Below are 12866 nucleotides of genomic sequence, written 5' to 3' on the forward strand. Positions count from 1 at the left end.
GACAGACGGATCACAGAGTGGCCTAAGGCACAATACACTGCAAGGAGTCTAAACATTTAAAGTCTCCCCACAGAAACTCGTGTTTGACAAAAGTCATTTTAAGTTCATCTGAAAAACATAGATTTCTTAAACCAAAAAGTCTGTCTGCTCTAAATCATGTATTCAGCGTATTTGAGGCTCCGTTCACACTAAAAACAGCAGATCTGATGCTTTAAGGCTGTGTTTACACTGTATGGTAAAGGCGTTTTCATTTATTTTGTTTGCCTTTAACGGAGCATCATTAAACATACCTGGAGCAAACAAAGAAAGGATCGGAAATGGATCGTGCTTTATATTGTTGTTTGTTGAGCTGCAGTTCTTCTAACTGCCACCAGATGCTGCTAAAAACACTCTGCTTGTATTGAAGTGAATGGGAAACCCACTCAATTTCTCTTTGCAAATACAGGACAATAAAACATTCAGCTCTAAAGAGACAATTTCACTTCTTCTAAGTAGGTCTGGGTGTAGATTTTGAAAGTGGCCGCTCTATTAAGCAGGCTTAAAGTTTTAATCATTAAGATTTGGCGACATCTGTCCAGGAGTTCAGTTCAAAATGACACGTTTATCGATCACTGGTGTCTGAATCAGCAGCTCCCCACTTCCTGCTCAGCAACAAACAGCAGACAGACATAGCTGGTGAACAAAATGGAGCTTTTAGCAGTTAAAGAGACAGATATTTCCCCTCAGGAGTTGGTGGAGACCAAAAACAGAGCAAAAAGAGAGAGAATATTGGACTTACATTCATCAGGTGGATACAAACATCCTTATAGAGCTCCCGATACCACAGAAATTATATTGTTTTAGATCTTGTGTGTACAAGACAAAATAAAATAAAACATATAATCTTTTGGGACTTCATAGTATCCTGTAATAGTCATTAAAGAAAACGGTCTAAAGGCCTGCAGTGTGAACGGAGCCATAAAGTGGCCTTGTAGTGAAAAATGCCACCGTAATAAACATTCAAGCTCTTACAGTCCTGGACAACAAACATTAATGTAATAATTACAGAAAATAAGAATCCATCAACACTCAAAATACATCTCGTGATGTCAAACATCCACACAACAAATGAAACAACTAATAATTTGAGGAGCACTGAACGCAGCAGTGATAATATATTAGCTTTGAAATAAATATCACACAGTCTGGACAGTCAATAAATATGAAATGAAGGGTTATTTGTTGCATAGTAAAACCTAGTGTAGTGTAAAGTCATAGAGGGATTAGTAGCCACACTCCACACCATCAGACACCATCAGCACTCTGCAGCAGCCTCACCTGCAGTGTTCACCTGAGCAGGTTCACCTGGAAAAACAAATACACTGAAATACCAGACAGTATACAAGTCCAGACAGCATCAATATGTCTGTATTTCTGAATCACACACTCTGTACAGGTGACATTTGGCTGTAACTTTATATGTGTGTCTCTTTGTGGTCATTTTCTGTCTCTACAGTATGTGGTAGTTTTGTGTCTCTATATAGTGGTTTTGTGTCTCTTTGTAGTCGTTTTCTGTCTCTATGTGGTTGTGTTGTGTCTCTATGTGGTGGTTTTGTTTCTATGTAGTGGTTCTGTGTCTCTTTGTAGTAGTTTTTTGTCTATGTGGTCGTTTTGTGTCTTTATGTAGTGGTTTTGTCTCTGTGTAGTGGTTTGTGTATCTTTATAGTGGTTTTGTGTCTCTATGTGGTCATTTTCTGTCTCTATGTAGTGGTTTTGTCTCTGTGTAGTGGTTTTGTGTCTCTATGTAGTGGTTTTGTCTCTGTGTGGTGGTTTTGTGTCTCTTTGTAGTCGTTTTTTGTCTCTATGTGGTTGTTTTCTGTCTCGGTTGTTTTGTGTCTCTATGTAGTGGTTTTGTCTCTGTGTAGTGGTTTTGTGTCTCTATGTAGTGGTTTTGTCTCTGTGTAGTGGTTTTGTGTCTCTTTGTAGTAATGTTGTGTCTCTTTGTGGCAGTTTTGCGTCACTACATAGTCGTTTTGTGTCTTTGTAGTTGTTTTGTGTCTTTTCGTAATTGTTTTATTCCAGTTTCCAATCACTGGAAACAGTCATTTCATACAGAGGTTCGAGTCCAGCAACCCCAAACCTGTACCCAATAGGCCCGTTCAGTCATCCATCCATGAAGCCAACTACCTATCACCTTCTGACTCTTGTAGGCAGGGCTCCAGGGATGGCCAATCAGACTGTCAGGGGGTTTGCTGTGTCATGTTCTGGTGGGACTGGGGACTTCCACAGTAGACTATCATTGTGCACTTAGACTTGTTTTTTAGATTCGACCACACAGGTGAACCTGCTGGAATGAGGCCGGTGAAACACCTGGTCGTGTTACATTCACTGCCAGTCTCACAGCATGTCAGAAATAGTTCAGATAAGGTTTCTTCATTGTTACACAGCTGCAGGAAATAAACTGTTTTTAAAATGTAACAGTGATGCTTCACTGTTCTACAATATCTGCTGTTCTGAAGAAACAATGAACTGAACTTTGAGGACATTTTGGTTTCTATACAGTCTGTTTTCTATTTTACATTGTAGTGCTGAACCAAACGTTAATAAAATATTTTTGTTAGTTTTGTTAAGTGAAAAAAAAACATTCAAAAGACCTAAAAAAGCCTAAATCAAAATAGGCACATTACCGAGACAAGTCCAAGATATAATGAGAACAATATTCTGGAGACAAACTAGGTCTGTGCAGTTCAAATTTATGGAGTCCCGAGTGTGCCACTGGAATAATCCTAATTTCCCAGTATGTTTTGTATATATCTTATCATTAATTTTTAAATTGATACATAAAAAAAGATAAAGAAATTAATTCAAAATGTCATTGGGAACATAACAATACTCAAAGTAAAAAAAGTAAAATAAAAAAAAAACCTTATTAAATCTTGCAAGTAATAATTATACTTACTTATTTTTTCTTTAAAAGTCAAAATAATTTTTAAATGGAATTGCAATTAATTTTAAACTTTTAAATTATGCATTTTAAAATAACTTCATTTCAACTTTTAAAGTGAATTATTAAAATTGACTTTTACATTTATTCATTTGGCGCTTTTGTCCAAAGCAATGTAATCCAAGCTACAAATGACTAAATTATCAAAATTATTAAATGTAATAATGTCTTTATTCTAAATTATTGTTGCATTATCAATTGAGTTATAAATATTTATTTGACATTTATCCGTTTATTAACTAATAAATAAATTTGGCACACTCCAGACTCCATATAAAAAACAGCACAGCGGTCACATCGAACACACAAGTAGTTTCTGGTAGAAAACATATGAAAAAATAAAAGAACATAATAAAGTGGGTTGGATGGATAACAGAAAACATCATGACTTTGTTTTTGTTTCTGTTTTGAAGCAGGGGCATCAGGCGGCGGCGTTTTAATCATTCATATTAATGCACAAAAAGAAAAAAAACAAAGTGTATTTTGCGTTCGCAGAGCGTTTACACACATCTTGTAAAAGTTGTTGTCGTTGGCTCCCGGTGATGGTCAGAGGAGCAGCACTGCAGCTGGTTGGTCTACACGTTGATGGCGTGAGCGTGCTTCTTGCACAGAGGTTTGTCTTTCTTTGAGTAGAAAGGCTGGCCCTCAAGGTTCACATGGCAAACCTGCAGGTACAACAAATATTGCAAAGTTGTGCAAATTATTTTCACGGTGCTACTTTCTGGACAGCATAGGACACAACAGTTTTCCGAGGGACTATTACTTTGGTAGAAAGTAGTTCTGATTAAAAACAGTCTTGAGTGATGCTTGTTTATCATCCAGAGTAACAAACAAGCTGTTTCTGGAAAAAAAGATGTTGCTTTTGAATTTTGTAAATTACATTCTTCAAAGCTGTGAGTGCCATAATCTAAACTCCATCCACCTCCAACGTGCTGAAGTGGAAGCAGAAACAGACATTTCAAAACCTGGAGGAATAAAACCAAAACCATCTGCACTTCAGAGATCCTTTAGAGGGAAGAAAGAGATGTTTGTAATATGTTACGAATGTAGTATTCTTACTGCACAGACGAAGCAGGTGTCGTGCCAGGTGTGGCCCAGAGCCTCGATGAACTTATCACCAGCTTCAACCGGGAAGTCACAGCCATGACACTTAGTGCTGAACAGTGCGATGTAATCTGACAAAGACAAATTGAGACCATGTGAAATACAATCTGATCAATTTAAAGCCCAACCTCTCACCTCTGACCCCAGGACAGTGTAAACATCGTGGTACCTTTCTCACAGTACGGCTCTCCGTCCTCCATGTGGAAGAGGCTGTTTCCGAAGGCTTTGCCGCAGGCCGCGCACACAAAGCAGGTGGTGTGCCACGTCTGCCGCAGGGCGTGCATCACTTCCTGTAACGCACAACACGACACAACATGTCAAATGGCTGAAGTGTGTGTGTGTGTGTGTGTGTGTGTGTGTGTGTGTGTGTGTCTGTGATATCGGACATTTTCTCCTTAAATGATGTCAAATCATGTCAAATTTGCATCCTAAGTATTTAAATGGCCATTGCAGTGTCTCATGATGTTTTAGCCATTTACTACAAATCATTCATTCATTCCATTACTGCTAACCGTGTTCCAAAGTGTACCCGAGTGCTACACCGTGATAGATTATCTGTGGGAAGACATTTCAGAATGCACTGCAACCAAAATGATCAGGGGCAATGCCAGGTCTATGTGCCTTTTATCAAATTGGCTCAAATCTGCTAAATCAGTCTAAAAACTGACGGATGCACTATAAAAATGTTGTTATTATTTAAGCATTTTGTCTTTGTTGGAACAAGTTAAGCAAAATCTGTCAGTGCGGTGAGAATATTTCAGCCTGTCTTCATTAAAAATGTATGTATGTAATATCAAACCGGCCGTGGACAGGTATACGGGTGGAGAGGTATACAGGTGGACAGGTATACAGGTGGACAGGTATACAGGTGGAGAAGTAGACAGGTGGACAGGTATACAGGTGGACAGGTATACAGGTGGAGAGGTAGACAGGTATACAGGTGGAGAGGTATACAGGTGGACAGGTATACCGGTGGACAGGTATACAGGTGGAGAGGTAGACAGGTATACAGGTGGACAGGTATACAGCTGGAGAGGTATGGTACACAGATAGATAGGTACGGTATAGAGGTAGACAGGTACACAGGTATACAGGTACGGTATACAAGTAGAGTATAAAGGTAGACAGGTAGATAGGTAGACAGGTACAGTATATAGGTATACAGGTAGACAGGTAGACAGGGTAGAGTATACAGGTAGACAGGTATACAGGTAGACAGGTAGAGTATAAAGGTAGACAGGTAGACAGGTAGACAGGTATACAGGTAGACAGGTAGAGTATAAAGGTAGACAGGTAGACAGGTATACAGGTAGACAGGTAGAGTATAAAGGTAGACAGGTAGATAGGTAGACAGGTACAGTATATAGGTATACAGGTAGACAGGTAGACAGGGTAGAGTATACAGGTAGACAGGTACAGTATACAGGTAGAAAGGTAGACAGGTAGACAGGTACAGTATATAGGTATACAGGTATACAGGTAGACAGGTAGACAGGTAAAGTATACAGGTAGAAAGGTAGACCGGTAGACAGGTAAACAGGTGGAGCATCTCACCCCCATGATCTTGGTGTTGCAGCGGGCACAGGTCGGAGCGAAGAACTCCTCGTAGCAGTTCTCACAGTAGACGCTGTTCTGCTCCTCCACGAAGCTGACGTCAGCCAGAGACATGTGGCAGTAGTGACAGTTAAACTCCTCGGGGTGCCAGGACCGGCCCAGTGCCACCAGGAAAGGGCCCCTGGAAACAACAACAACAACAACAACAACAGGCTCTCAGGTTCAGTCTGCTTCAGGTTAGGGTTGGGCTTAGGGTTGGGCGACTGGACCAATATATCGGCTATCGGCGGTTGGATGAGTACCTCACCGTTTTTTTTTTTTGGGGTGATTCTTTTTGTTCTTCTCATCCCCCCCAAAAAATCTGAATAAATGAACTGAAGAACTATACAGGAGGCTATTTATTTATTTTATTAAGAAGATAATGATAAAATCATAATCACAATAACTACAAATTTAATAAAATTGATTTATTATTATTAGAAACTATTTAATCAAGTAGTCTCATTGAGATCTCGTTTTCAATGAGAATATTCAGAATCAGACAAATAAGGCCAGAAAACCACAATTGAATAAGAACTAGTAAAAGTAATTCATAAAGTCATAAAAACATCAGATAATAATCTTGAAATTCACCGGAGGAATGAACAAATATCTTGAGGGCAGTTATTATTATTGATAAATTAATGTAATTCTAAGGTAAATAACTTGAGATTCATTTTCGGTGATTAGCATTCATAGTCAGGTCATATACATATTCACATACGGTACATATATCCATGCATAAACCAAACTTATTACACGGCTGTGTTGAATACTCAATTCTGATTGGTTAATCACGGCATCCTATGGTCTGTTCTTTTTTTTTATAGCAGACCGTTGCTATGTATAACAGACCGTTGCTATGTATAACAGACCGTTGCTATGTATAACAGACCGCTCGGGCTCTATCTATCTTGACGTGGAGAGGAGGTCGTGTTGCTCTCGTTCTACCTATATGGTGTGGACAGGAGGTCGTGTTGCTCTGGTTCTACCGATATGGCGTGGAGAGGAGGTTGTGTAGCCATGGCTCTATCTGGTTGGCGTGGAGAGGAGGTCGTGTTGCCCTGGCTCTACCGGTTTGGCGTGGAGAGGAGGTCGTGTTGCCCTGGCTCTACCGGTTGGCGTGGAGAGGAAGTCGTGTTGTTCGGGCTCTATCTGTTTGGCGTGGAGAGGAGGTCATGTTGCCCTGGCTCTACCGGTTTGGTGTGGAGAGGAGGTCGTGTTGCTCTAGCTCTATCTGTTTGGCGACGCCCGCAAGCTGCTTGAATCCTCCTGGATCCACCTTCTCACTTATATTCACATTATTCATATTATTTTTTGTCATGGATTGTCTATGTTGTATGTTCATGATGTTGTTACTCTGTACACAACGACATCTATTGCACGTCTGTCCATCCTGGAAGGGGGATCCCTCCTCTGTTGCTCTTCCTGAGGTTTTAACATTTTTTCTCCCTGTTAAAAGTTTTTTTTTTGGTTAAGTTTTTCCTTCTCCGATGAGAGTGTTGCACTGTAAAGGACGCAGGGTGTCGTATCCTGTACAGATTGTAAAGCCCCCCGAGGCAAATTTGTGATTTGTGATTTTGGGCTATACAAATAAAATGAATTGACTTGACTTCTCATCGCCCTGAAGGGGTTTCTTTCACAACAATGACCCGCTAGCTGTAAATTATCCCTTACATATTCATCTGTATACAAACAATCCAAACCAGTGTACAACATCATACCATATAATCAAAAACAAAAAAAGGCAGGTGTAAATTACCTGATGACACTGTTGCAGGACCCACACAGAGCAGTACGGCTGCTGGCGGCGAACCTTTCCGCCCTTTGGGCCACGCCCCTCGCCACAGGTGAGAACGGGGCGGGGCTTGCTGTGATAGGGGCGGGGCTGGGGGCTGCAGGTGCAGCGGAAGAGGGGTTGGGGATGTATGCTGGTGGAGGAGGGGCGCCCTGAGGCAGCGGCTGCACCTTCATGGTGGTGGTGGTCATCTTACTGGGGTCGAACTTGTCGGCGAAGTTGGTGTCGGACACCCAGGGGGGTCGGTTAGAGGAGGCGGGACCAGCTGGAGCCGGGGCTGGGCCAGCCGGGGCAGCAGCATGATGAGCCGGAGGTGGAGCTGAAGCTAGAGGAGAGGAAAACAAGTTGTGTAAAATCACTTCTCTCACAACAATGAATCTGTTTTCATGTATTCATCAGTCGGCAGATGGTCTCACCTGGCTGGGAGGGGTAGATGCAGGCGGTGCTGACCACCTTGGAAGGGGCGGAGCCAAGAGGGATCTGAATGGAGCTCTGCTGAGTGGGCGGGGCCTGTTGCGTGTGGGGCTGCTGGTACTGCTGCGGGGGTGGCTGCTGGTACTGCTGCGGGGGTGGCTGCTGGTACTGCTGCGGGGGTGGCTGCTGATACTGCTGCGGGGGTGGCTGCTGATACTGCTGCGGCATTGGCTGGTACTGCTGCTGCTGCTGCTGCTGCTGCTGCAGAGGGGCTTGTGGAGCCTGATGCATGGCAGGAGGCTGACTGTACTGGCTGGAGAGGGAGGAAAAAATGTTGATGATTTTGTAAAAAGTTGGTTTTGAGCCTCCTGCAACTATTAACTCATTACAGAGACCAAGCTGCAGTTTCAACATTTAACACTTAATGTGCACAAATACTTACCTGGCTTTCTTCCATGTGTCAAGCACTGATTTGTTAATTTGCAGGTTAAACGTTGTCTAGGTTACATAAAACCTTCATGTCTGCAGTATTAAAGGACCAGTGCGTAGCATTTCGGGAGATCTATTAGCAGAAATGGAATATAATATTCATAACTATGTTTTCATTAGTGTATAATCCCATGAAGCTAAGAATCGTGTTTTCGTTATCTTAGAATGAGCCCTTCATATCTACATAGGGAGCAGGTCCTCTCCACGGAGTCCGCCATGTTGCTAAAGTAGCCCAGAACAGACAAACCAAACACTCGCTCGAGCGAGGGCCTTTCACGTTTTTACATCACCTGAAGGCCACCGTAGTTCTCCGACAGTACACGCATGTGAATCTGGTAACGTGAGCCGCAGAGTATAAAACTATGGTTACTGAGGTAAGGCGTTACCAAGGTTTTGCACTCGGCGGTTCACGTTATCACAGTCTTGGAAAGGGAGGAGTGAGCGGAGGGGCACTTAGTTGGTTGCAATCTGCAACCACACCACTAGATGCCGCCAAATCCTACACACTGTGCCTTTAAAATGTAACCTAGATGTCAACAAACTTTCACTTTTCAACTTCATCATTTCACCTGCAAAGCACCAAATCAGTGTTTACTGGGATGTGTATATCTCAGCTTTGTGTATACACAAAATACATACACAGGATAGTTCAAAGTTAGTGGAAGTTTTAATAAAGAAAGCCGAAGAAAACCAGCCTGTAAGAAATGAGTGTCAGAATCTTCACAATTAAAATAAAGATGTAAAAGAGACAGCTGGACTGTCATCCTTCAGAGCCAGTTAAAGGAGATTCAGCATGTTATTCAGCTAATGAACGGATGAAGTTGTTACTCGACAGTTACATGGTCCTGGACTGAGCGATGCACCAACACTGTCAGGGTTAAGAGTTCAATTCCCATCACCCGTTTTAAAATAAGGCCTCAGTATGCTTCAAACCAAGTGCTCGTTCGATCTTCTAACAGCGTCTGAAACTCCCTTTTTGATGGCAGAATTAGGACACTTTATGTAACGTTACATGGAGATGAGTCACTTTTCATTCTTCACACAACTTCTTCTGTTACTTTTCGTGTGAATAACCGAGTGAGACACTGCCAATGCCATGACTTCATCACATCGTGACTCCAAAGACTAAAGTGGCCCTGTTCACACCCGGCATTAATGGAGTTGTTGGAGAGAGACCGTGGTGGAAGTAGTATACAGATCAAAACCTTACTTAAAGCTGCAGTGGGTAGAATTGGAGCAAATATGATTAAAAAGAGTTATTTTTATAAAACGGTCACCATATCCTGACAGTAGAGCATGAGACAGGTAATCTGAAAAAATCGTGTGCCTCTGTGTCCTCCGGTGTCCTCTGGTGCTCCTAACGGCATCTGCAAGCTCTGAGCTGGAGCCTTGTCGTCTCTCTGCAGCTGTCAATCACTCATGAACTCCGATCAAACGGTCAAACTAGGCAGCGCTGATCAAATATGAATCAATATTCTGTTACTGTAATGCCTATTTCTCTCCTCAGATGTTTTCAGAAACATCTTGTAGTGTACTGTTTAGCTGTAAAATGAGAAAGCCATGTTGGATCAGTTGAGGAAATACCAAGCACCACCCACCAGCCGGAGCAAACTTTCTCATTTTAGCCCAGCTTTGTGACGATGTACAAAAAACTGTAATCTGAAAAGTTACTAAAGCTGTCAGATAAATGTAGTTAGATGTAGTGGAGTAGAAGTATAAAGTACCATAAAAGACTTTAGATGAGGTGGAACGACATCATACACACTAGTTAACCGGAAGCATACTGAGGCCTTAAGTCCACTCATGGTTCTGCGAGGAGTTTTAGATGAAGAAGCGTCCGTTTGATGGCAGATGTTGTGTTACGTATAGCGTAGAAAGAGAGGCAGCGTGAAAGCGGAATAAAAGCGCCGACAGCATGTGGACCCGAGCGCTGGATCCCTGCAGGTGTCGGTATACCTGGAGACTGCAGCTCTGTGCTGGAGGCCGTAACCAGCGGCAGACTGTCGCTTCAGACTGCAGGTGTAAAGACAACAACAGCAGAGGTCACATGACGGTCTGCATCCTGAAAGTCACCAGGGTCACTCTTAGTGCTGGTGATGCTTCAGTGGGATGTTTTATAACCACAGCTGCCTTTTCTATTGTGTTTGTTTTTAAGTGTCGAAGCTTTCAGAAACAGCCAAATAGCCCTAAAATATAACAACAGAGTCCGTCCTACTCAGCACAAACATCAGCACCTTTAAAGAGCCAAAAAACAAGCACACAAAAACTTCAACCCCGTTTCGCTGACATCCTGTGAGTCCCAGATGTCCTCCCAGCACGTGACTGAAACACACCTGTCTGACTACAAACTCAAAACACTCCAGTAGCAGAAATCTGTGATAACCCCCCGCCCCCCACCCAAATGGGCAAAAACACCACATCATATTACAGCAGACACAACAGTGAGTCAAAGCTACGGAGAGCCAACAGGGTCAATATCTGCAATCAGACTCAGTAACATCAAACCCTTGTATCCTCAGTACATTGTTGGATTTTATGAATAATGTGAATGAGGATTTTGTCTTTTTTGTTAAGATTGTCATGATAATAATTTAACCATTTTTGTTAGGGATGGGAAAAACAATCGATTCACCTATGTATAGCGATTTTCTTTTTTTTACGATTAGATTTTTTAATGCCAGAATCGATATATTTGCCTCATATGAGTTTAAACGGAGGTAGAAGGAAGTTACTGTTTTTATTGTTGAGTAATGTGACATCATATCCGTTCCGAATCTGTCAACCAAAACAAAACGTGGCGAGCTGAAACGAGAAGGTAGAAAACGTTGGAGTGTCTGCGTGGATACGACCTGCACCCTCCCGTGTTAAATCCAGCGTGGTAAACACTACACATCCAGTAAAGGATGGAAACACTTTGGGTTTTACACATTGACAGGAAAAGCAGAGCTAGACATCACGGCTAAAGCTGCATGCTAACTCTGTCACGGACAGGAAACGTTATCGTTATCGTCGAGTCCGGCCATCGCTCTCATCTCTGTGGTCAAATGGGCCAACGCTACGACTGTAGAGCACCCATATACTGACATTTATGTTCAATTCATTCAAGCGGCCCCGATGGAGCTGACCATGGATGTATAAAGAGAACGGAGCTGACGGGAGGGCTAGAGGAGGACTTGGAGAAGTTAGCGGAAGTATATACGTGTGACCACGTTCGGTTTTCAAAATAAGGTGTTCGCAAAGGGAACTATATATACAAAATACATCTATGGAAATCAGATTGATTGGATTATATTCACCAGAAGTATAAAACATTATATGTCCCTCATAAATTAAAAAGAAAATAGCACTAATGTGTGAGGGAAATGTCTTTATTCTTTGATTTTCAGGTTGCTGGAAAAAATTTAATAAATATTTCCTAACAATGATCCTGATATATTTGACTTCAGGACATCTCTGACTACATACATGCTGAAAATCAAACATTTTACTGTATTAATTTAGATATTTACCGAAGTAAAAGTCTTTAGAAGTGTATGATTCAACTTTTTCCCCTCCATGGTCTAGTGTTAAAAAAGTCAACAAAAATCGCAATATACAGTATCATAATATAGAATCGATTTTCTTAAAAATCGCAATACATATTGAATCGGCACCCAGGTATCGTGATATTATCGAATCAGGAGATAGGTGTATCGTCCCAGCCCCAAGTTTTGTTTTTATTTCTATAACATTTTCTATAACATCTATTCCCCAGTTAATTATTCTATTGCATATTTTCATTGTAATGGTATGTTACTCTAATCTATTTTTATTCCTTTATTCACGTTCTTTTCTTTGACCCAAAAGATTATTTTTTAAGGACAAGTTCAAAGTAAATACATGTCATGTAAATGTAAATACACATCTTCCCCTAAAGAATCATATGACTTTACCGTCTCAAAAAAACAGTGAAGCTTTCATTTCACTTTTTCAGGTCAACATAAAACTAACTTCCACGTACCTGCAAAGTAAACTCAGCAGAAAACAGGCAACTATCCCAAACAACTGTCCGTAAAGCTTTAAAGGATACACAACATCTGTTGGTGTTAATTTATACTTTTCTTGTCAAAAATGTTTATGTCATGTTTAGACTCAAACCAGCAACATGATAGTCCGTCTCTCAATACTGTCTGACTTCCTGTCTGTGGCTCCCAGCCCCAAGCCCATTGGTTCCTACTGAGGACATAAATCTTTAAAAACACAAATATATAGTTTCATTTTTTTAATAGAAGTTTCCTAAAACAGCTGCTCACTGTAGTTCTTATCAAACAAACAGGAGGAAATAGTGCATTTGTTGGGGACTATTTCCAGCAGCGGATGAATCCACATTTGGTGCTCTAGTGAGTATTTGTGGCAGCAGGACGATGTATGTTTGATTGAGTCAAAATAAACTAGTGTGTGTGTTCAATGTGATGAAGGAAGATGTCACCACGAGCAACAGTTGAC

At 41.4% G+C, this 12866-nt stretch overlaps 1 protein-coding gene across 2 annotated transcripts in view; it reads right to left on the reverse strand.

Annotated features, from left to right (window-relative positions):
• Positions 1–2026: 2026 nt before the first annotated feature.
• The window catches only part of LOC119496206 (LIM domain-binding protein 3-like), a 47173-nt gene continuing 36333 nt past the window's right edge, over positions 2027–12866 (reverse strand). For both annotated transcript variants that reach the window (XM_037783335.1, XM_037783336.1), the window contains 7 exons: positions 10338–10394; positions 7895–8205; positions 7443–7803; positions 5642–5822; positions 4257–4377; positions 4043–4158; positions 2027–3648 (listed from right to left, as the gene is read on the reverse strand). In XM_037783335.1, coding sequence (XP_037639263.1) covers positions 3559–3648; positions 4043–4158; positions 4257–4377; positions 5642–5822; positions 7443–7803; positions 7895–8205; positions 10338–10394 — 1237 coding nt within the window. In that variant the 3' untranslated portion in view covers positions 2027–3558. The remainder of the gene's footprint in view (positions 3649–4042; positions 4159–4256; positions 4378–5641; positions 5823–7442; positions 7804–7894; positions 8206–10337; positions 10395–12866) is intronic.

Source organism: Sebastes umbrosus, chromosome 10, assembly GCF_015220745.1.
Source record: "Sebastes umbrosus isolate fSebUmb1 chromosome 10, fSebUmb1.pri, whole genome shotgun sequence".
In the NCBI taxonomy this organism is placed as follows: domain Eukaryota; kingdom Metazoa; phylum Chordata; class Actinopteri; order Perciformes; family Sebastidae; genus Sebastes; species Sebastes umbrosus.